This window comes from Sturnus vulgaris, chromosome 5, assembly GCF_052056855.1.
Source record: "Sturnus vulgaris isolate bStuVul1 chromosome 5, bStuVul1.hap1, whole genome shotgun sequence".
NCBI classification, from domain to species: Eukaryota; Metazoa; Chordata; class Aves; order Passeriformes; family Sturnidae; genus Sturnus; species Sturnus vulgaris.
In genome coordinates, this window is record NC_142247.1 from 9,767,090 (window position 1) to 9,792,429 (window position 25,340).

The 25,340-nt window shown below is 40.4% G+C and overlaps 1 protein-coding gene across 1 annotated transcript in view; it reads right to left on the reverse strand.

The window, feature by feature from the left end:
• VWF (von Willebrand factor) overlaps window positions 1-25,340 on the reverse strand; it is a 121,595-nt gene that overhangs the window by 19,105 nt on the left and 77,150 nt on the right. Inside the window, exons 31-43 of the mRNA XM_014880933.2 lie at window positions 24,786-24,929; window positions 23,520-23,684; window positions 21,240-21,283; window positions 16,845-17,022; window positions 13,769-13,989; window positions 12,645-12,837; window positions 11,246-11,587; window positions 7,854-8,059; window positions 5,488-5,590; window positions 5,316-5,390; window positions 4,687-4,791; window positions 4,026-4,231; window positions 2,610-2,759 (exon numbers count right to left, since the gene is read on the reverse strand). Coding sequence (XP_014736419.2) covers window positions 2,610-2,759; window positions 4,026-4,231; window positions 4,687-4,791; window positions 5,316-5,390; window positions 5,488-5,590; window positions 7,854-8,059; window positions 11,246-11,587; window positions 12,645-12,837; window positions 13,769-13,989; window positions 16,845-17,022; window positions 21,240-21,283; window positions 23,520-23,684; window positions 24,786-24,929 — 2,132 coding nt within the window. The remainder of the gene's footprint in view (window positions 1-2,609; window positions 2,760-4,025; window positions 4,232-4,686; window positions 4,792-5,315; window positions 5,391-5,487; window positions 5,591-7,853; window positions 8,060-11,245; window positions 11,588-12,644; window positions 12,838-13,768; window positions 13,990-16,844; window positions 17,023-21,239; window positions 21,284-23,519; window positions 23,685-24,785; window positions 24,930-25,340) is intronic.

Consider the following 25,340-nt stretch of genomic DNA (forward strand, 5'->3'; position numbering starts at 1 on the left):
GGGTAGGATTCAGTCTGAGCACATTCAGACATCTGTGTTTAAGCAGAGGGAGGATGCAGGTTGCTCAGACATGTAATCCAGAGACTGGTTTTGACTGATCATTTCATCTTTTCATGGAATCATTTAGGTTAAAAATCCCTTTAAGACTAAGTTGAACCATTAACCCAGCACTGCCAGGTCCAACAGAGTTTAAGCCAACAGTTTACCTGCAAAAGGAATTTGAAAAAAATTCTACAAATTAAGATAACAACATGAAACTATGCAACACTAGAGATCATGTATCTTAAAGTCTAACACATAACTATGGAAAACTAAATAAACAGCATGTAAATTGAATAGTAGGCACTCTGTTACTAAAGAAAAATCTTACAAACCCAGCAAAATAGGTCAAAAAAAAAAAAAACCCAAAAAAAAAAACAGCCCAGAGAAACAAGAATCCCAATTCTCACTTTTAATACATATTCAAATACCGAAATAGTGAAATATCTAAGTGCAAGAAAGAAAAAACTTTTAATCTAATTAGAAATAAAATATTTGATATGTAATAGCTAGGCTGTCTCCAAGGGGCAGAACATAACTCTGATCTCAGTACAGAGTTGAAAGAAAGATGATCTGTCACATAACATTGTTCATGTGAAAAATGCCTGTAAAAATAAGCATAATTTGATTTTGGTCAAACTGAATTAATGAGAGATTCCCAACTGCTCCCTCCCCTCATGAACCGTCCATAATTTGCAATATGAAGCACATCAGCAAACCTCAATAATCAATGGACTTTGATATGGAAGTTTATTTCATATAATTTCCTAAAACGTGATGCCTAAAATGTGACCTTGACCCAGCTGTGTGAGAAAAATGACGCTGTTGAGAATTTAGTTTTAGATTACTTTTATCTGCTAAATACATGTCTGAAGCATCAGGTGCAACTTTCTGCATGGCAAACTCAAGAGAAGTAAAATCCGAGAGCTAGTACAATCTATGGGGCTTTCATGTTTTTTTCCTTTTTTTGTGTAGCAAGATTAAAAAAAACTCCAAGTTGTTTTCACAGAAGTCAGATGACACTGTCAAAAATGATACTCTACAACTTTAATACCTGGCAATGAAATTAATAGCCAGAAGCAGCAGAGAGTCTAAATATCATCCTAGTAATGATTCATTATTAAATAATATATTTGATATCAAAAAAGTTTTAATGCCATCTACTCTGAACTGAAAAATAAGTTTGAGGTCAATTCAAACTGGATGACAGTGTTGCTGATGTCCTTGATATGTATGTCAAGGAGTAAACAAAGGGAAAAAAAAACCTTGAGCTATCCAGGTAGTCTAACAGTAAGCAACAGAAAAAAACCAATCTGAGCTATCCAGGTGGACTAACAGCTACAGTTTTGATTGTAGAGCCTTGAGAACCATTAAAGGAGCTGAAGAAATGAGAAATTCCCATAAAGAACTGGCATCATTTCCAACCAGTCTTTTTATGTGTTTTTAACCAGATTTTTTTTGATGCTGCAATGTCAAGGAACTGTAGCTCTGCATTAATGAGATTTTATTGAAATAACAAATTATTAATAAATTATTGAAATGAGATGAAACACAGCCACATAATTTAGACCTAATATTTAATAAAAATTGCCATAATAGAGACAAGACTTTTCTACACATGGAAACCGAAGGGATTCTCTTGCAACACTTAAAAACTCCCACATCTACTCTCATGGTTTTTACTGGATTTGGCACCCTCAGACTTTCTCACCAAACTCTGCAATTGCTTGGTTGTTTTTCTTTTTCCTAACGGATTGAGGTTTTTTGGTTGGTCCTAGAGAATGATGCAGTATTTAAGATATACAAGGATCATTGAGTCCAGTTCCTGACCCTGCACATGACACCCCAACAATCCCACCGTGTCCCAATACACTTCTTGAGCTCTGTCAGGCTTTGAGCCATGACTATTGCCTGGGGAGCTGTTCCAGTGCCCAGCCACCCTCTGGGAGAAGAACCTTTCCCAAATATCTGGCTTAAATCACATTCCTCTACCAACTCTTTGTAGCAATTATCTGTCTATTCTTGTTTGACCATCTAAACCAATACAACAAAGTGGCTCATACTTCCTTTGCAGGCTTCCAAAAGTAAACCACAGGGTTTTATAGGATGTAGCAGATGTCTGAGCACAATAAAGGTCCCAGCATGAGGTGTTATTACTGCTACAATAGGCAAAGCTGAGCAACAGACAGAGCTGAAATGGGAACTTCAGAAAGTGAACTTGAGCTAGAACAGACATCTGCAATTGAACTTCAGCCATCATGGACACTTATTGTGCAAGTGGTGTAAATGACAGACACTTCAGGATGTAGTTTTTCTTCTATCAAAATGTAAAATAAATTTACACTGATTTTCTTGGCAGCAGAATGCGATCCTAAAACAATAACCCTAAAATAAAGTCAATAATGCTCAGACTCATGCTCTTAGATTCTGCTCCCAAGATAATCTATTGCCAAAACACTTATTTTTCTAATTTTCTCTGGTTACTCTCTAAACAAGGAGGCTTAAAAGGGATCATTGCAGCTCCCCAGCAGGGCTCTGCTGGTTATTGCACCGGTTTAAGTGTTACTCACCCGAGAGCAGAACGTGTCACATTCTTTGTCATGACACTCCATCATCTGAAGTCCTGTAACATCATCCCTCACACCCGTGCAAGAGCATTCCCTGCATCCATCTTCCCAGGTTGTCCCAACAGGATAGACTATGTTGTTGTGCACACACACCTATTAAATGCAATAATCAATACATAAAAGAGCACATTGCTGCTGTAAGGGCACACTGCTCGTTCCAAAAGGCTGCATTTTAAGGTGTGAAACCAACCATAAATTCAATGGAATATTTTGAATCCTTTAGAAATGCTACAGGTCTTAAAATTGTGGCCAGTCTGTTGAGGAAAGGAAAAATAAGTACAAATAAGGCTACTGTTTTATAAAAAATAAATTGGAGAGCTTTATCTGCAGTTGGTGGAGTTGCCAAGGGTCTCAGTTTCCCTGTAAGTATAATGTGACAATATTTTAGGATAACAAACAGTAAGTCCTTAAGGAGCCTTGAAGACAAAACTGCTTCCAGCTAAACCATCTGATTTGAAGAGATCCTACTTGGAATAAAAGCTTTCATCCTCTGGTATCCTCAGGCCACCATAGCTACCCCTAAAAAGCAGAGCCATCCCTTAAATTGGACTTTCTATTAGTAAATTTTACAGCTTGGTATTAAAGAGGGAACATCATTTATTTTTATAGCTAGAGCAAGTAAGTCACAGAGACATAAAATGAATTATGCAAGGCCATGAACTCCTTACAAATGGACAATAAAAGGTAGATGTCCTGAGCTGTAAGCCCTATGTTCAGGTTTAATGAAAAAAATTACATTGCCCTGCAACCTCTCCTCTAAGCAACTTTATCTTAAAGATTAACATAATATAACAACTTAATAAAAGGTTAGCAAAATAAGAAAAATATACCCCAGTGAAGCTTTATCAGAGTCATAATTTGGCAAAAACTTTAAAATGGCAATATAGTTCTTAAAAGACACACCACCTTCTCAGGCAGAGACAAAGGTAATCAATAAGCACAAGGAATTTTAGGGCTAAGGTGTACCAAATACGTCAATAAATTTAGTACGGGATTGGAAGAATATATAGTGACAGTAGTGGTCCCAAAGTATGTCTATCTGTTACCTGAAAACAAAAATCACTTCTGAAATTCCTGATCTGAGTGACTTTTAAGCTTCAAATGGTTCTTTTTTATCTCAAAGTTACAAAAAATGGACTGGTTATGTCAAAATAAATTACTGTAATAAAAGAAGCAACAGTATGAAGTAATAGTGTGTTTCTTTCAAGCCCTTGTAAATTAAAAATGCCCTGGCATCACTTTCCAGCAGTCTCATTGGGGGGTTATTCACATCTAGGTGACTGCCTGCTGGATCTGGTGCTGCTGCTCCATGTGGAAAAGACACTGTCATCCATGGAAAAGATATTTCACTTCCCTTACCCGGTCTGGAATGCAGGTGGTGGATACACAGCCACAGTCATTGGTGAGAGACTGGGAGAGATAGCCCAGGGGGCAGCTCACTGTGGAGTTCCTACAGCTGCAGGTGCACTCATATTTATCACAGCACTCGGTCTTGACAACAGTCAGCGTCCGGTGAGATGGGCAGGACAGTCTTGGGATGGAGCTGCACATTTCCCTGTTGCAGGCTGGCAGGAAAAGGTAGGCACTGTGTCAAGCTCATGGATTTTCAGAGTGCTGCCAGTGAATAGGACAGTTTTCTGGCAGCAAGGCATTAATCAGCACCTTAAACTGTCATAAATCTGCTTAAAGTCTGAGGAGTAATGCAGATATAAAAGGCTCAGGAAAGTTCCTGCCCTGCCAAAAAAATTCTTGTCTCATACACAAACAAGAAGATTTATAAAATAAGCATCAAGGTCAGAGAACACTCATCCAAGAGTAAAGTGTTTCTCTTGTCCTTACTTTGAAAGTGTACTCAAAGTGCCAACAATATACTTCTGCCAAGTCTAAGAAATCATTACATGTCTGTTGGCACCAAAATTAAACCTTTCAGAGGGGGGAAAAATAATGCCTAAAGGAAGTTGTCAATGTTGCTTAAAGGCAGTGTTCCAGTGTCACTCCCTGCTAGGAAAAATGATCTTACCACATGTGTAATTTGGTCTGCATTCTCCAGGGTTGGTCAGCGCAAGCTGCAGGCCAAACTCACAGACAGGGGCAGGAGGCAAATCACAGGAAACCAGGTCACACACTAAGAGCAGAAATTCAGACAGTGCTTAAAACCACGCCTACTTAGTCCTAAAGAAAAGACACACACACATGCACATCCCCATTAAACTCACACTCAATTGCTGTCTTAAAATATGAAGTACATTAGAGTTCAACAGGTCAGAGTTTGTTTTCAAACTAGCTTAGAGAAGAGTTCAAGCTCGGGTTATGGGGATTAAGGTTCTAATGTTATATTTAATGGGCAAATATAGATGATGCAAATATAAATGCTTGAGAAAAAATCATTCCATGTCATTTAGACAAAAACAAATTGCTTCATTCCTTTCTGATCTACTACAGAAAGAGGGACAAAATTGGAAAGTGAATGGAGACTCATATCCTTAGGAGCTGTTTGGTTTTCCACATGGATGATTGTACAAGCATTCAGTGGTATCAAAAATGCAGCACTGAATTAAATATTTTTTTTTTTAAAAAGGGACTGTATACCTTAGAAATATCTGGTAAAAGTACAGACCAAGAAGATTCCAAGAGTTTACAAGAACCTACCACACTCATACTCAGGGCAGCACTGGCCAGGGCCCCTGCGCAGGCGAGCGACTTCACACGGACCACACTGGGCAGCTGGAAAAAACATCCACAAAACAAATTTGGATAAGAACCAAGAAGCCAGGAACCAAAACTGCAATTCATGTCCAATCACAGAGCTGAATGAATTTACGTGTGACAGTCGGGCAGGGTCGGACTGTGCAGTTTATCTTCTTGTTCTCGAGACACGTGCAGATCTTGCAGGGCTCATTCTCGGGAATCCACGTCTCCAAGTGCTGAAGGAAGAAAACCCCAACAGAGTGTTAGATAGAAATCCCATGCTCTGGTCACTGGTATGATGGGATGGGAGGATGGCAGTGGGTGAGGAGGAGTAACATTAACATGGAAAATCAGAAGATTTATGAAGATTCATTCATGCAAGGTTGGTTGCTCTGATAACAGTAAAAAATTAAAGAGACACATAATTCTGCAATGATTGTAGTGTGCCAATTTAGGTAAAGATGTAAAGAATGTGTGGATAAGATGAGGAATTACTATTGTTTTAAGCACCAAAAATGCTCAAATATAAATGCAATTGCAGGCTATTGTGAGTAACAGTGGACTGGTGCAACTACATACCATGATTGCATGTTCAGTGGTAATAAGGGAAACAGCATTATTTTGGGAAAAACAGAGAACTGTCTGCTTTCCCTAATTAGTAAGTCTTCAACACAGAGAAATAAATAGTGCCTATTTTTATATTAAGACAATTTGGAGTGTCATCACTTGACTCTCCAGTGGACTGAAGACTGGAGGAGCACTATATCTCCTCTAAAACTGAAACCATCACTGCGGTGACTACCTGAGGGTCATGAGCACATTCAGAAACCATTGGTAAAGAGAATAATTTTTTAATCACTGCTCCTTCCCAAGAAAGCAGAAATCATTGATATTAAAGCTGCAGTTACCCACACAGAACTATGCACATTTAACACCCATGTGAATAGGGAGATATGGAGTGGAAGGATGCATTATCAGACATTTTAATTTGCACAACCAATCCAGATTCTGGGTGAGAACATGTACAGCAGGTCAGCAGGCCACCAGAAAATGCTGTCATCTGGAAAACTTTGGAGCATGGTATAAACTAGCACTCTGCTGAGCCCTTTAGAGTTAGGAAGGGAAAAAAAAAAAAAACAAAGAGGGAAATCTAATCATACTGCACCTATACTGAGAGATAGTTACATGTTTTAAGCCATGTGAGTGTTAGGACTAAAATCCCATAAGCCCAAACACAGTGTAGAGTAGAAAAGAAAAGAGGAATGAACACCAGAAGAGAAGGAAGTTAAGGAAATCCTGACCCAAGTGCCTGTTGTATTCCTCACAAAGCTAAGCCTGCAATGGTGGAGAGGCAAAACGGCCTCCCCTGTCCTCCACCTCCCCAAAAATCTCATTAAGAATCTAAAGCCCATAAAACACTGCAATTAAAGTCCCTTCTCCTTCAAATCCTATAACAAAAACATGGAATTGGACTGGCTGATATTAGAGTGCAAACTTTAAGAGCTGAGTAGCTGGAGGTGAAGAGGAACCACCCCTGTTACCTGGAACAGGGGACACAGGGAAGAGTTTGGGACAGGGGACACACCCACTGTGTGATGCTGGAATCAACAGTCTTTCACTGCAGTCTTGTACCCAGCATCCACAGCTTTTCCCAGCCCCATGCTGCCTTAACTAAGCAAAGTAGATTTTCAGTAAAACCAAAGTGAGGAATTTCATCAAAGGAATAATTCTCAAAAAAACCCCAGACAAATATCACTTGTTATAAGGCTGACTTGGTCTCACCACTCCCCATCAACCACTGGAAATATTTCATATGTGAATTGGAAAGGACGCACAAGGATCACTGAGTCCTGCTCTTGGCCCTGCACAGACACCCCAGCAACCCCACCCTGTGCATCCCTGGGAGCATTATCCAAACATTCCTGGAGCTCTGGCAGCCTTGGGGCTGTGACCATTCCCTGGGGAGCCTGTTCAGTGCCCCACACCCTCTGGGGGAAGAACCTTTCCCTGATATCCACCCTCACCCTGCCCTGACACAGCTCCAGCCATTCCCAGGTGCTGTCCCTGGTCACAGGGAGAAGATTTTGATGTCTGTCTCTCCACTGCCCCTCATGAGGATTCAGTTAGCTTTGCAAAGACAATACAACACATTTTTTAAGTAAAGGATTCAGATTTATGATTAAATTGTCATTACTCGTAAATATCTGCTAAATTGAGATGTTTATCTTGGTAAATATTCACTTATGCCATCACTCTTCCTCTCTTTCCTCTAGACTCCCCTCCACATGGAATTGTCATGCCTTGCCAGGTCTTTACAGTCCCAGCTGTGATCTTTATATCCAGTCCCAGCCAATTTCACACTAGGGGAGCTAAATGGGGCTGACAGCCAGCAGATTAGGAGGAACTGAGCTAGAAAATAAAGTATCCAAAGGGAAATCAGATTTGCTTTCAAAGGTGTGAACTCCAAGCACTGCCAGCGGTTGCTGTGCATGTAGTTACCTGATGGTGTGTGCCATCCTCACTGACACACTGAGTGCAGACTTCTTCACCAACACAGCTGTCACCAGAAATCACCTTTCCCTCTGGGCAGAAGCAGCCTTCCGTGGGATAATCCTTGCAGACACTGATTTTGGTATTATTCTCACAGCTCTTCACACAGGCTGTGTGGCAGTGGTCGTATGTCAGATGTGGGGCACATTTCATTGCTGAGCAAGACAGAGAAGAAAACACCACCTTTGTCTAAAGAGATCTAAGGAAATGCAGATCAGTCTTTCCACTCAAGCTTTCTTTAGAATTTTTTCAATTTTAGAAAGCCATCACCCACTGAGTGGATCTGTTCCCTTGGAGCAGAAATCAGGAAACCACATTTTTAGGTCACATGAATCAGCAGCAACATATGACTCACCCCAATAATGATAGAATAATTTAGGTGAGTGTTCACTTGTCAAATTTTGTTTCCAACACTGGGCCACAGACATAAGAATTTAGAACCTTGTGTGTGGTAAGAGTGCATAGTCAGGACAGACTAAATCATTGAAAAAAAGACTTTTTTTTTAACTTGATAGGCTGCAGTATTCCCATAGAACTAAAGAAAGCTAACAAAAAAGAACATTTTGTTACTTCAAAACTGATCCTGCTGGATTTCTGCATCTTTTTAACTGAATTGCCTTATTAACAGAATTAACTGAATCAAGGAAAGTTGCATAACCCTGTAAGCCAACAGAAAATTTTTACTGATGTGTTCACAGATCTGAGGATATTGTCTCTAAAAGCAAACACAAAATTAGAGCTACAGCTATTCAAAAAACCTTTGGACACAGCTTCCATACTGTGTATTCCCTTAAGTCTACTTTCTCTACAGCTTCAATTAGAAAAAGTGTTTCTTATTTCCCAGTCTGTGACTGCTGTGAGGTTTATAAAACTTTTTTTCAGTCCCCAGACAAAAAACACTGAAAGAAAACCCAAGCTCCCAAACAAACAAACAAGAAAACATTCATCAGCTAAACTGTCTACACATCTAGCAGCCAATGGAGACAGAAAAAAAAGTTTTTAACATTAACCCCTTCCATGGTAAAGCCAATTATTTCATATAGTCATAAAATGGGTTGGTCTGTAAGGGACCTAAAGACCATCTGGTCCCAACCCCCTGGGTTCCAACTGTCCCATGGGGAGGGACACCTTCCACTATCCCAGGCTGCTCAGAGCCCCATCCAACCTGGCCTGGAGCACTGCCAGGGATGGGGCAGCCACAGCTTCTCTGGGAAACCTGTGCCAGGGCCTCAGCACCCTCACAGGGAACAATTTCTTCCCAATATCCAATCTAACCCTGCTCTGTGTCAGTGTGAAGCCATTGCCCCTTGTCCTGTCACTCCAGGCCCTTGTCAAGAGTCTCTCTCCATCTTTCCTGTGGCTCCCTTCAGACACTGGAAGGTCACAATGAGGTCACCCCAAAGCCTTCTCCTCTCCAGGCTGAATATATCTGAATTACAGAGAGTATATTCACCCACCCAGGAAGAGCAATCAGGAAGGATTTGGAATGTCCCAATATGGCACAACAAGGCCTCAAGTAAAATTCCACAAGAATGACAGGGATTCAGTGGACTGGGAGGAGGGAAGCAAGGTAATCCAGAACTGTGCTACTGGTATTAAAAATATCGTGGTAGAGTGATTATTAAGTGTCTATTTAGTGGTTAATACAACTTGGATAAGTCAAACGTTGAAAATTTAAATTTTTGGCAGTTGCACACAGGCATTTGCTGGAAGAAGGATGATGATGTTATTGTTAGGACACCTAAGACTTTTATGCAATTAGTGTTAAAATGAGCAACTCTTTGTCTATCCTTGTACAGGCTGTGTAACCAGACAGGAATTTGAAAACTGCACAGAGTTATTAAGGTAATCTCTACATCCAGCTTTGGACATTACAATTTGCAAAGTCTGGCTGAATTTGGAAAATGGCTGGCAACATTCTCTCTCTGCTTTCTAGGACTATACTTCAACCAGACTGTGTTCTGTAACCTATGATCCTGAAAAGATATTTCAAACATTAACTGGAGGCTCAGGCCAAACTCACACTGACATTCTTGACTTCCTATCCCATCATTTCATCAGTCAAGAGGAAACTCAGTCCAGAGTTCAAAACATGAAAAAAGCATTTGTTTTACACTTTTTTTGGCATCATGCCTTTAGGATGCTGGTTCTCCAATTCTGAAATGAAAAGTATCCAAGGAAAGAAGACAAAGCAACAAGAAAAAACTCAACTAGAGAGTCAGGAGGTGGAGAAAACCAACTGGGACATCAAGGTACTCTGTGAGGAGGTAGCTGAGAAAGAAAATGCCTACACACATCCACATCTAAGGCACTTGACTAAATCAGACATGCTGAGGGACTATCTGAATGTCTGCAACCATCACTGCAGCAAGGTTAACAGGACAAAGTGGAGAATAGGCCACCTCAAGAGATTTTTGTACTTAATGACACCTTGCATTTTTGGCAGATCTTTAGGTACGCCTCCTAACAGGGCTTTCAGGAGAAAAAGGGACCAAAAAAAGGAGAAAAAAAAAACCCAGGAAGAGAAAGCAGAACTACTTGTCTATGAGAATTTAGGAGAGAAGGTATACAAAGCAACAGCTGTCTGAGTTTGGCTCTAGCATGGGAGTATTGCTTGCCTTGGTTGGGTTCTGGTAAAGTGCTATACTCACACCCTACACTGCTTTCCCACAGCACAAACTTTTTACCTCCAAAACACAAGAAAAACCCAGGCAGAAGGAGAACCAGATTTGCAAAGCAAATTACAGCTTGTTTAGTCAGCCTAGCTGGCATGTCCTGGCAAGAAATGACATCACAGAGAGAGGCCTTTTCCCCATTTTTCGCTGTAGAAGAAACTTAAAATCACACTGGCTCTACCATCACATTTTCAAAAGTTTCGGTTTTGATGGAAATAGGAGGAATTTGTGAAACTGTTACAAAGAAAAGTCTTATTTTGTGTATTACAGTGACAGGCTAGGAAGCAGTTCCACTAGTCCAAAGTATGAGTTTCTCTGTCCACCTCAGACCCCCCCAATGTCTGTATCAAAGCAATGATATCTGCTGCTAAAAGAGCCTGGCAGATTCTCAGCCCAAACCTGGTGCCACAAAGGTTCAGTGGCTGCAGAGCCAGGTACTGTCACACAGGTGTGGATACCTGTTCATAGTACCTTTATTTCCCTCTAGTCTGGAATTTTACCAGTTAGCAGTTTACCAAGAAACACTTCTTTCATAACGTTCAGCTTAGTGGGCGACCAACCAGTTATGAGATCTGCAATACCACTTGTACAAATACAGGGATGAGATGTCCCAAAGCAGGGCAACTCCTCCATCAGTTTTAGCACAGAGCTAAAACTTTTGCTTACGGCAAAGCTCGGGTGTTCTCCAGTCCACACAGACGCCGTACTCCCTGCAGATGTGAGCGTAGGACGTGATCATCTCGCAGGCCTCCTCCTCGTAGCAGCTGCTCTCCACGCAGGCCTCGTAGAACATGTTGGGGGTGATGATGCTGTGGCACTGCTCAAAGCGGTCCGAGAGCAGGAGGTGGCAGTGGCCGGGCACGCGCTCCGAGCACCGCTCCTCCCTCCGGCTCTCGCAGACCTTGCCCGGCTCCGGCACTGTCCAGTCCTGGATAAACACGCTGCTGTCTGCAGTGACTGAGCCATTCCGCAGCGTCAGGTCGTTGGCGTGGTTCTGGTCACACAGCCCTGGCGGGGTGAGTAAAGGGAAAAGAAAAATCTCTGAGTAATCAGCACTAAAATAAACCTACAAAAAAACCAGGGATGGGACCGATGATGCTGGTCAGGGCAGCTCGAGGAATTCGTGATATTCCTTATAGCTGTTATCAATAGAGGCATAAATATCCTGAGTCTTGTTTTTCATTTCCTCACTAAAGGAGGCACAGGTTCTGCCACAGAGGTGCAATCTCTGTATAGATTACACCACTGAGGATACCGTAGAATTAACTCACCCAGGTGATGCCTGGAGGAGCTGGAACAGAGGCTACATAGAGTTAAGGGGAATAAAATGAGTATTTATTGGGAGACCTTCAAAGGCCACACCTTGGCAGTACCAGTCGTGGCCCCTGCCTGGATGGCTCCAAGATGGAAGCAAGAAAAGGGCTTGGTCTCACATCTTTATAGGTTTTAGTTCATTTGCATGCAGGAGTCAACTGTCCAATTAATAGTCACAAATCGTGAAGTTTCATCCTCCTTTCTTGCCTGCTTGTCCGCCCTCCTCTTTTCTCCTTATTTATGCTTAGGGCCTGAAGTTTGAAGAAGTTGTCCTTGAGTCTTTAGCTGGACTAGGACTGTTTTGTCTTCACTGCCCAAGCACAACAGAAAAGCACACCCAAGCAGAACAGAAAAACTTAAAACTTAAGGCATCACAGGTAGCAGTTGCCCTCTCAAATTTTTCACCTTCACTGCAAGCACTGGTCAAACTTCTCACAGAAGTGAATTTTTAAGAATCTGAAACTAAACTCTCATCCAAAACAAAAGCACAAATCTCCTTGATAAGATAACTTGAAGCAAGAAAAACCAGAAAGCTATCTATCTCTGCTGTTCTTTCTAAAGTTACTGGGCATCAGTGAGCTGTTACACTGGGGATGAGAGTAGAAAAACTTACACAGATTTCCAATATTCCCCTAAAAGTCTGGGACCAGTTCACCCAGAGAGTTTACAGATTTGGAGACTAGCAAATAGCAATAAAATAAATAGAAGTTCAAGCCCAAGTAGGAAGCTGTTTACTAACTTTCAAACTTACCACAAAGCCCTTTGGTTCCTGAAGAAAAGCTCTTTGAATTAAGTCTAAGAATAAATTCATTGTTTCTTGGAGTAAATGTGAGATTATGTCCAAGATGAGAGAACTTGATTTCATGCATAATTTCTCCATAGGCAGTGATTTCAAACAAGCTGCTGGAATAAGGGATAAGAACCCTTTCACCATTAACAGTCACCTGTTTAAGAAAAAAAGGTGAGATCGTCAGATCAGTTCTAGCAAGCAGTTACAAATCAACCCAGTTTTACAGTTGAAACACGTTTTGACTTGACAAATACCCGAAGATCCAACTGAACATAAGAAACAATTTTGCCAGCTGAAGGTTTCTATTGAGTCTAAAAACATACAGAGTACTGGACCTTCATCCTGTGAATTGCATGAACAACTCTTCCAACATTTTCCTATATAAGCGCACTCTTTGAGCACCACATGTTTACAGACTAACCACCTCATGCTGTGAGGTTCAAATGATGCCTCAGTGGAAGTCAAGGCTGTCCAGCACCATGCAGAAATTGGTGTAGGTGTTTTGGTCCACTCTATTTTGCTACATGTGTCAGAAGAGATCGTTTTAGCAAGTTGACCAACTCCTGTATGTCTGAGTAGCCAGAGGCTGAAAAATGGGTTCAGTTTGAATATTCTCTGCCTATAAAACAGATGTAATTCATACGAAGCTGCCCTTTCTTCTAATGCTGAGGTCCAGTTGCACACAAGGTGAGAAGCAACTCCCTAGACCTTCAGCTGGCCAGTCAGGCACAGCTCTGTAAGGAACAGAGCACTCTTCCATGGACCAAACACAGCGTGAAGGACATCTATCCAAAGAGGGGAATCAGAGTGCAGTATGTCCTGTCTGTAATCCTGCCCTTCTGGCACGAGTGTCAAGGGACACACGGCCTAATCCCACGTTATTGACATTGGCACACCAGCACAACAGGGAGAAGAAGATGAGAAACGTGTCTGGCTCATTCTGTGAACACTGATTGTATCACGAAATGGAGAAGAGATGTTAAAAATAGGCTGAAACTGGATCAAGGGAAGAAATTTGCCCCCCATAACCTGAATTCTGCAGCAGGAGCAGACAATGCAGAGATGAATTCATGGAGTTTGCTTACTGCCATGTCACTGAAGAGCTGCACAGCCACACCACGATGCTTCACTTCGATGGAGTCCATGCAGTTCATCCTGGGTGCTGCTCTGCATGGCCCTTCATGGAGCAGGACTTCAACATCGTGCTGCAAGTCTTCAAATAAGGTATAGGAGCAGTTGCCAGTCAGCTTAAAATTCAGCCCATCAAAAGTGACAATATGTTGAGATGAACTTCCTATACAGACACCTGAAAATAAACAACAAATAAAAAACATGTAGGCTTTTAAATTTTACTGTTTCTTCACAACTTTTGTTGGCATGGGGAACCAACTAATTGGAAAGAGAGGAAGGTAATGAGTTGCAAATGCAGCAGCAAACATTAATAAATGTATATACTTCATAATATGTACATAAATATAAATACTTCATCGCATGTGGAGATGTTTTGCAATATCTTTTTCTGGGAACAGTAAATATTATAAAAGATTTGGATAAACTTGTAGAAAATCCCTTTGCCTAAAACTTATTAATATTCAATATGATTTAGTAATAGATTTTATGTGAAAATTAATTTCCTGTTTGTAGAAATACTGTAATGCACTGTTCAACTTTTGTATTGCATTATATTCTGTACAGCGTCACATTTGATTCCTAATAGCACTATTTCACTCATATCAGACACGTCACAAGTTGAGACTCAAGAATTTTGTTTTCCAGACAGGAAACAGGAAAACTGCAGAGAAAGAATATGCACAGGATAAACCAATGGCCAGCTGGCAGCCTGGTCGTTGGGTTATAAACACTTCCTCGTCTTCAAAAACTGGAAAACAAGGAAGATTATACTCTCAGAAGAACTAAAACAAAACCTGATGCTTCTAGCTCATATGTTTTCAAATCTCTTGCTTAAAGGACAATAAAATCAATGCTAGCAAAACATGTAAGGGGGAAAATCACCATTGTTAATAATTCAGTACTTTGCTTCTAGCAGAGAATAATCTTTTTCTATTCAATGACCTTCAAATTTAATTTCCCAGGAAAAACAGCTTCCAGAGGGAGGGAGAGAGGGATCCCTATGGAGCACTGGAGCATCTTAAGATATTTTACTGTAAATGCTTATAAAGTTCATATATAAATAACAATGAAATGAGTTAGCAATAAAATCACGTTTCTCAATCTTTATTTATTCATGGACATTAAAAAATTTAAGGATAATGGGAATTCTTTTAAATTAATCATAGGTTTCTGTAGCACAAAATGCACTAATGTGATCAGTTTCAAAGTAGTCCAAGAGCACACAACAGCCATGAATCACGCTGAAAATCATGCTGCTGTAAAATCTGTACCTAGTTCAGCAAGCAAGCACCTCTGCAGGGTAATTCCTGAACCATCCTCTGAACTCAGATGACCTAAGAACACTTTTTCAAGGACTTCCTCTCTGCAGAAGCATTTGTCACATCACCCACACTGTCAAGCCATGGCTGAAAACTGTGTTTTAGCTCTCTAAACGAGTAAATCATGAGTCAATTTAGCAGCATTTTCACGGGTGTCCTAACCAGTCTCCTTCCATAACAACAGAGATGCTGCCTCACACTGAGCTCCCACTCAGCACCTCCTCTGTTATGCCATCTCTGCATTTCCGATTGCTGTGAATTTTGTTTCACACATCATCAGAATCAACCTTTCCAGCTGCTACAGATGTTGCTTTAGTTGGCACAGCATTGCCATGGTTGCACTGAGCAGTCATTAAAGGAGGACTTGACCCATGGGGTGTTTTAATCAGCTGGGGGAGGTTGGGGACTTTTTGTTCCCTCCTTCATAACATGAAAACTTTCTACTTTTCCCTCACAAGTTGTACAACATTAGGGGAAAAAAAAAAAAAAAAGGGTATCATGGCTCATTAAATTCATAAAGAGATAAACAGTTCTCAGCTCATCTTTACTCAAGTAAACTATAAGGCTTTTCATGATCATCAGCTAGTGGTATGAAAGGTTCTTTTCATTTTATCCTTTCAGAAGGTTTTTTATGAAGGTATGTATTGCATGCCCAAAGTAATGGCCTCATGTTGCTATCTATGTGTTTAGGATCAAGAAATTTAATAAAGATGCACTTCTTATGGGTAGGTATCACTAAGACTACCTTTTAAACATTATAAAATACTTATGACTATCCATCTAAAATATTTCTACTTTTTCAAAATCCTTGTAGCAAACCAGAAATGTTAGATTTAGTATTTAGGTCATCAGATACACTTTTAAGAAATGCTAAAAGTCAGGGTATAAAGAATTTTGTATGTCTAAGGGTTCAGGGATCAAAATCCAGCTATAAGCTTTGGTATCTCAGGCAGTAGCTGGAAGAAATTATACTTAAATCAGCCAGCTCAGCAGAGAACATTTTAAATTGGGATTAGATGTTGTGAAGAAGAGGTGTATGTATATATACAGAGTTCTGATCTACTTTTAAGAAGTAAGCATATGAATTTAGATTTAAACCACTTATGTTTTACTAAATGGATCATCAGCCTCAGAGCTCTTAGAGAGAGCCTCTAACCCTGTAAATGTGAGTGGATGCACTTAATTCATGTTCCAGTCATCCCAGCCCAGGCACCAATCACACAGTGTTCAGCCTTTCTGCTCACACACTCCTTGTGAGGTTATCTAGAGGCAGGGAGAATTTCTTGTCCATGTTTTTTACTACACCTGCTTGAGTGAGGGCAGGCCAAACCCTCCAGTCCTGAGATGGAACAAGAATCCATCACTTGCTTAGAGCTTGTTGAGATAAATTCCTGGTTGCTCCCATACGTCCTCCTTCCCAGCTCCCTACAGCTTTGGAAATTCAGTGAGATTCCCTGATAAAACACTGTTGCTTTACTAATACAAAAAATAAGCTCAGATTAGCCCTGAATTTGGTAAGTAGCACTAGGCATTCCAGCATCAGTGAGGCTAATTATTTCTTTAAGTTGCTGTACAACAATTAAACAGCAATTCCTCCCACCCTGGTCAGCTTTGAAGTGTTCAGTGGTTGAGAAGCTCCCCTCAGCATTACATTTGTGATCAAACATTTCAGGTGATGGGGAGGGAGAGGCACCCATGGACAGATACTCACATGGGCACATCCATCGGCAGCCACAAGTTTCCTCCACCTTAACAGCAGGAAGGTTGCTGTGACACACAGGCTTTGGCATCCTCTCACAGTTGACGTGGTGGCTCTCCAGAACTGTGTAATCTCCTGGGAAGCAAGTCACAGTGTGGCACTGGTCTGGTAATGTCCATTTATCCCCAGGCTAGAGAGGGAAATGCAGATATGCAACGATTGAAACAAAAAATGCAAAGTTTGGCTGGTGTCACAGAACTACAGCCAGAAAGTGAAGTGACCCCGAGGGCAGTACTACTCACATTAGCCTTGGAAAAATAAATAATGGAATGCACTGTATTAAGGACTTCATGAAGATGAGAAAGTTTAAATTAGAAACACTAAGGAGCAGGCTGAAATTTCAAGCTAAAGATAACACTCTACAATAGGAGATATTTTGTTCTAAGCACCTATAGTTAGAGCTTAGCCATCCTACAACATACACTGAGAGCAGAGTCAACAAAGAATTGCCCTCAGCTTTATTTTAAATTTCAAATCCTTTAGTTTTCATTAGCCACAGACGGTCACAGCACAGCAGGAATTAATATTTGTTCCAAACTAGGAAAGCATGGCATATTGTAGTTATTTTATCAACAACTCTGAAACTTTAAAACAGCTCATTTCTTCCCAAAGGAAAATTGTTCCTTTACCAGATCAGTGTTATTAGCTATATATAGTGGATTTCTAGAGTTAAAGAATTTAATATAAATATATATTCCTGTTTTCTAAAGGACAGCCTGAATTTTAAGGCACCAGGGTTATGTACTAATAAATGACAGAGAAATAGATGTGGAGTGTCTCAAGATTCCTATCTGCAGAAAGCTCTCTGGCCTCAATCCTGCAGAGCTCTAAAGTCCATAAGTAGGCTGAATGAGCTTTGAAACAGTGTTCATCCCTGAGGTGTCCATTCCCAGGAATATCCCCAAATGTGGGAAACAGCACTTCCAGAGCTCTCTCTGCAGAGGTGAGTCCAGAAACAACAGTGCAAGTGAAACAGTGCTTCTATGAGCTGGGTAGCATTCCTTGGTATTCAGAAGCAGAAACGTGGGGAAGAAAAGAGAATTGATAATGGGCATGGCCATCTCCCATCCTGCCCTTCACAGCTTAACCATCATTCCCACAGAAGAGATGAAAAAAGGAACAAAATACCTAGGTAGCAACATAATTCACAGATGATTCTTGTTATTATGAGAGTATTTCTCTGTATCTGAGCTACAGGATGCCATCAAGTCTAAACAAGAGCTGCCAGATCTGCAGCCACAAAAAATTACATGTTAAATACAGGTTATTTTACTTGTTTTATATATGTCGGGACTTTGAGAGGGCAACTGGAAGTAGCTTAATACTTTTTAAAGTCTGTGAGCCTAGAGGAGGCTGCGAAAAAGTAACAAGAGGAGCTTTAAGGACTGCAAAAATATTTATATAGGAAGAGATAGAATGCTTTTTAATTACAGTTGTCTCTCCTACAGCTCACTGAAATTGGAGCACCTGGGAGGGTACATATACAGCTGTGCAAGTCTGACTTCCATACATATTTAATTGGTTTTATTTCACTCTTTAATAGGACATTTATTAGAAAACATCTGAGAGCTGGACAAGAAAGACAAAGCACAAGACATTAAAAAAAAAAAACCAAGAATCCTAGTGCAGAGGAAAACATAGGGACTCTGAAGACAAAGACAGCTTAAATCCCAACTGATATGAAACTGCAGGCACAAAAGCAGGACAGAAAGGAAAGCAAAACCAGGGTTTCTAAGTTGTGAAGGATAAGTCTGCCAGGACACTGCAGGAAGCCTCAGACTTCCTCTCTGAGGGAGCTCTGAACCTACAGACCTGGACGTGCACACTCTGTGTCTCACTGTGCATCTGCAGGAGAGAGACCCACGCACCTCTGCAGCTCCCTTGGCTCTTGGCTCTTAGCTCAGGGTAGGCTATTTGTTTGTTTGTCTGCTCTTTAAGCCAAGAGCTGGAACAATACTAGAAAAGCCATGGTAACAGCTATGGAATGTGGGGTTTGCCACCTTAAACAGCCTAGAAATGCAAATTGCTCTACTGGTCACTTCTTGAGGAAATATCACAATGATAAGACAAAAATCTACGCTTCTATTATCACCTTTATGCCTGCTTCTAAATTTTCAAATTTCAAGACTAACGATGAAAATTTACTATGTTAAAAAAAAAAAAAAAAAAGCCTAATTTCTCATAATTGTCCTGATATTCTCCCAGCTGGCCAATTAAAACATAAAACCAGTGGTTCTTTACACAGCCTATGTTCAGCACTCCTTGCTACAGGATCTGATGAGTACTAAAAACGTCAAAGGATTCAAAGAATGGTTGAACAAACTCACAGAGGACAAAACTAGCAAGCACTATCAAATACACAAACGTGTCACTTGCAGCTCAGGATGTCCCCTGAGTAACAAATTGTTTATGGCTGGGATAATTCAGGGAATTTTTATATGTATTTATTACAATTGCTTCCCTGGCTCCTATATTTGGCCACACAATACAGGGGCTGGACAGATTTTTGGCCTGACCCAGCATATTTAATCTGCTACTAACAATGACCTTAATCAAGAATATTCCTTCTACAGTCACTTCCAGGGTAGGGGTAATAACAAAGAAAACATGAAAAAGTAACAAGTCATAATATCCCTGACACTGATAGGGTTTAGGCTGAGATTTTTGATCCTGAGAACTCGAATTTCCTCACAAACTGCAAGAGATGAGTTCCCACAATCTCCAGGTGCATGACAGACATCCCGGCTGGGGAGCTGAGCCTCCTGCAAGAATTCTCTGAGCAACGCCTGAAAGATTATGAGGCCGATACAAAAGCCTGTGTTTTCTGAATCAGGGAAGGAAGAGCCTTGATTCTTCCTCCCTGTGGGTTTGTGGGCTGTGCTGGAGGAGGGGAACAGAACAGTGGCACCTTAGAGCCAGGGAGGCACAGCAGAGGATGCTGCACCACAGAGGCAGGAATGCAGAGGTGTCCTGTAGGCTCCATGGGATGCTCCAGCAGGCTGTGGCCTCACATTGCTTTCTAACACCTATTCCTCCTGGCTGACAGAAGAGGCAACTCCAAATCCCCCTAAAGGCTGCCATTTGAAAGTGTGGTTCATTTTTATATGGACTGGAGCCCGGTCTGTTTCCTTCTAAAAGCATTTCAGCCAGAACGGAAATTGTGCTTTAAGTTTATCACCCCCAAAAATGAAACCTGACATGTCTGAAATTCAAGTTCAGCCTTCCCAGCACTTATCTACATGTACCTGTGTCTGCTGCTAAGAGCCCAGAGGCCTGGACACACGCAGTACAAACTGCAGACAAGAATCTGATTATTTTCTAGTTTTAATATAGTTTTTCAAGTTCAGCTTTTGTTTGCTAGGTTTTTTCCTTTAACTAAGCTGTCAGCCTCAAAGCCATCAGATTACACTTAGTGTCTGATTTAGCTAAAGCCTTCCTGTGTTCTGACTGGCTGACTGAGGCCAACCATGTAAGGCAACTTTGATATATTTCCTGTGTTCAGATAATTAATATTCACTTATTAGCCACATCCTTCCTCACAGTCATGTCTTCACAAGGGAAAAATCAAAGGAATATTTTTTATGTACTGGAAATTTAAGATGAATCCTAGAGTAGAACTCATAACTGATCCCTACTAGAAAACGTGGCACAAGCTTATGCTAGTATTTTCAAATGCATGAAGTATCATACACTCTCAAAAACCCTGGCATTTCACCTGAGACAAAGAATCTGAACCATGTGAACATCTGGAACATCAATTTCTTGGAGTGGGATCAATTTTGAGAGATCAGACAAGTTTACTAACATTTCTGAGCATTTTCTCAGGACTAATAAGAACTTTTGCACAAACAAACTCCAAGAAATTTGACTCCATTGCTAAAGAGACAATTTTCCCTAGAGGCAGAACAATCACACAATAATTATCTTCCTGTAAAATTGTCATAGGGACAAAATATTTGTAATTTCAGCAGAAGGACAGGGGCTGGACAATGACCTTGCCCCTGCACATGCACCTTTATTTTGGTCATGTGTAGCTGTCCCAGAAGTCCTCTCACCAGGAGATAGAAATGCATTTTTGTTGTCAGGGAAGACAAACACTGTCGTAACTTTTGGTTCTGCACTGACTTCAATAACATTCAACACTCCTCAAGATGAGGTGATGGTAGAGGAAGCCTCCTCTGTGTGCAAAGATATCCCACCAGTTCAAAAGCCAACATTTTCCTCCTCCAAGATAATTCTCTGCATTGTCCCACACTTTTTGTTTCAGTTTATCTGTGAAGATATTCATGTTCTTACACAAACTGTGCAACTTAAAAGCCAGATGGCCAATCCAGGCAATGTACTTACTCTCTTTTTGTTTCCATCCTCATCTATGCATTCTCTGACTGGGTCTGAAAGAGAAGCAGACTTTTTTTAGTCAACCCACTCCCTTATCCAGCCTTTTAAGTGGTGGTCACCAAAATACAGATTGCTTACTTGAAAATTTGATTTAAGCTATGAGAAGTTTGGGGGGGGTTTTGTGCTAGAGTGTGTGAATCCCTACCTGAAGTCTGCAGGCCTTTGTCCAAAGAGTACAAGAATAAGTCACAAAAGGCATAAACAATGACAGTGGTCTCAAAATACCCCAACAATAACTGGGCTGCAATTCTACAGCACTCCTTGTACAGACACAGCTCTGCCCAGATGGTGCTCGAAGGATGAGCATGGCTTTGGCTCTGAGGCACAGCCCAGCCTTACCTCAGAATCTTGTGATCAATTGAGAATACTCCTGGAATTCGGCAGGTAATGAGAATTTCCACACCCACACCCACATTTATTAAATGCAGAAAGATCAGCAGAGAATATCGATGCAAATAGCTGCAATAAGAACACTCAGATTCTGTTTCCTTATATTCAGGCATGACTGCGATGAGCATTTTTTTCATACAATCAGTTAAATGGTCACGGGGTACCCACTGAATTGCAGTTTCTAATTTTGTGTGCTGACTACACACCCAAAGATGTTTTGGAAGCAATTTCATTTCTATGCTATGGCATGACAAAGTCTCTAGGAAATTAAAACACTGACTAGCAAACTCTTCATAGAATACCAGACTACACTATCCTATATACACTCTATGCTCTATCTTTTCCAGGATAAATAATGTATTTTGAAATCATTTAGGAACTCTCCTTTAAATCTTTTTTTAATGCTATTATTTTTGGTACACTTCCATACAAAAGGCAAGACTCTCTCTGCACGAGAAATCCAACTGTATGAGTCTAGAGGGGAAAATAATACTTTACAGATTGTATGAAATTATATAAAGCAAAACAAACAGAAAAAAAATCCAAACACAAAAAAACCCCACCAAAAAATAAAAATAGTTTTCCACCCCCTAGCAAAATCTTCACCATCAGCAAAAGGGAGAACTAAATTTTAGGTGTTGAAGATGTCTATAGTTCAAGGCTCTTTGAGCTGTTGGAAAAGCTTTCATAAAAAATACAATACTTTCACCTCTAGTACTGACAGGTTATAGCACAGATTGCAACAAGAAAATAGTTACTAGTTCCAAATTCCTGCTCCCCATCCTATATCTTGGATCAATGTAATTTACAGCAAGAAATATCACATATTTTACAGTGTGAAGAGAGGAAATGCATCTTTAAAAGCTTACTTTAAAAGAGAGGAAAGAAAATGGCAGCTGTTTAAATCTAGAAAATGGCAGCTGTTTGATGCTCTGGAGAGATTTTAAAACGCCAGAAGTGATCCCAGCGGAGCCTGATCGGATATCTCCAAGCTGGGCTGTGAACACTCTGCAACTTCCTCATTCTCAGAGGTCCTTGGCTCCACAAAAAAAGTCCATTTATTGTAGTGGAGATGTAACTAAGCCCTCGTAATGCTGGCAAAAACCTGTGCAATGACTAACACCGTGAGGCAGTGGCTTGTGGTGAGAATGTGTGGATGCTATTGGAACAGGAATAACAACAACTAGATGAGGGGAAAATATCTATATCCAGACCAAGGAAGTAAAAAGTAAAATCCTAGTCAGTGTTGAAGCAATGCTCCTTAGAGGAGAAGTGTTGTCATCTACAAATAAATGAATTCTTCTTTAAAACATTTTACACCTTTTTTCCCAGAATCTCTTTCCCAGGAAAGCAAGTTCTTTATTATTTTTATTTTTGCCTTCTATTTCAGCTGAAATTTCTGCAGACATACACCTAATAATGTCTGAAAAACACATAACTTGAAATTTTTGCTCACAACATTTCTAAAACATGCCCCATTCATTCATGACATATTCAACTTTCCTGGTGTCCTTCAGCTATTGAGTACTGATTATCAAGATTTTTGTCAAGATTGATTTTTATTAAGATGGTAGCTTGAAACTTCAGGCCTAAGTAGTTCTAAAAACCTTGCTGGAATTGGGCTAATAAAATAGCAGCTGGATCCATATATAAAGGGTTCACATTTGGTTTCACACCTAAGTGATGGTGGTGGTCTAGGTCAGTATTTGCAATGGTTGTCAGTGGAACACTAACAATGGAGCATCTGATTGACTTCTAATATAAAGAAAAATCATCCTGGCTTTGCATTTCGATTTTTGTGTTACGCTCCAGACACAAGCTCATGCCTTTTGGACTTACCCATGCACACTTTTTTGATAAATTCACTGTTCAATGTGATCATAGTGGATAAATCTTCAAAATTCTGAAGCTTCATGATTCTGTTAGCAGCAGATGGCCCAGCCAAAGTCCTCAGCTGCCCTTCATCATATCTGTTCCCAACTCCAATTGGGAACAGGGACACTCCTAGGAAAAGAGAAGGAAGGGTTTGAAATAGGCAAGACACAAGAGAAAACCATTGCTCATAGATGTGAAGTGTTCATCCCTGGAATATTTAAAGGATGTGGCACTTGGCAGTGCTTGGTTAATGGTTGGGCATGACAATCTTAAAGGTCTTTTCCAACATAAAGATTATATCAGTTCTATTTTTTTCATTTGTTTCTTTAAAAAAAAAAAAAAAAAAAAAAAAAAAAAGAACGAACTGGGAAAAGTTTTTCTCCAACACTTAATTTTCATGTGTCACTTGCATCGTTCTCCCCATGTTGGCTAAAGGCAACTAAGGGCTCAAATGGTGCTGCTCTAATCACACTGTTAGCTCAGATGAGCTCTATTAGTCTCAAGCATAATAAGATCATTCATGGGCAACAAAACACAGCTGCAGAGTTAATGACAACATCTTCACTCTTTATAAATGAAAAAAAACCTCAATATGCTGTTTTCTTTCTTCAGTTACACAGCAATTGGATTATTTTCAAACCATTTAATTAAAAATAATGGTTGATAGTTGTTATACAGTCCATGCCTTATTCAATAACTCCCAGAGCAACCTTCAAATGAAGTCAAAGTTCCTCAGCTGAACACCTGAGGAAGCTGAGGTACAGAAACAACAGCCAGAAAACTTGAAAAGCCATCAGGCAGGACACTGATAGCAAAAGTATATTCCTGTAGAGGTCAGTGCAGAATCTGATCAAAACCTCTAATTATTATTATTATTATTAGAGTGAACCTTTTGAGTTTCACTATACTACAACAGTATTGAATTTATTATATTAGACCACATTTCTGTTATCCCTGTCTGCCCACAGGATCTTGGAAAACGAAATGCTACTAATTTGTGAGTCCCGGGGAAGCTGTCAGCATTAATTGCAGATTGGTCTTGAATTTCCCAGTACCTCAAAGGCATCTTCACAGGGCATGTTTTGTTCAGGTCTGTTCCTTACCACAACACTATACACAGTAACTCCAGAACTTACATGAATACACCAGTGTCTTAATTTTCCATCTTTTGTTCTAGCTCATTACTTAAAAAGTAACAACTCTACTTATAAATGGTGAAACTAGGTTTACTGTTCAGTCTTGCAGAAAGGGCAGCAGCCTCCACAGCATCTTGTGAGCTCCCCGACACGATGACGATCGCGACCTTTGATGCGCTGGGTCTGCCTCCGTGGGATTCTGACATTGCATTCTGGACCACAAAATCAATGGCATTTCCTAGGAAGAAAAGAAGACAGAAATAAGAGATGTAATAGAAAAGTCACAGGAGACTATAAAACTAAATCTCATATTGTTTTAGTGTGTTATGCTAGTTGGTAGTGAAAAATATTTATTCTTTATGTCTGATTTATTGCAGCTACATGAAAGATCTCAGCAATTAAAAACCTTCCAGTATTTATTAAGACATCCAAAACAGGAGGACCATCCTTAACTCCATCCCTAGACCATCCCTGTCTCTGCAGCGATGGGAATTATTTTCCCTTCCCTTAGCCACAATAACAAAGTTACACTCCACACTTAAGCAGTTACCTTTCCCAGAAGTATTGCCATCCCTAAAGGATAAAACACTGTGGAGATTTTATTCCTGCTTCGAACTGCCGAGCAACACTGACATCCAGTGGCGAGCTG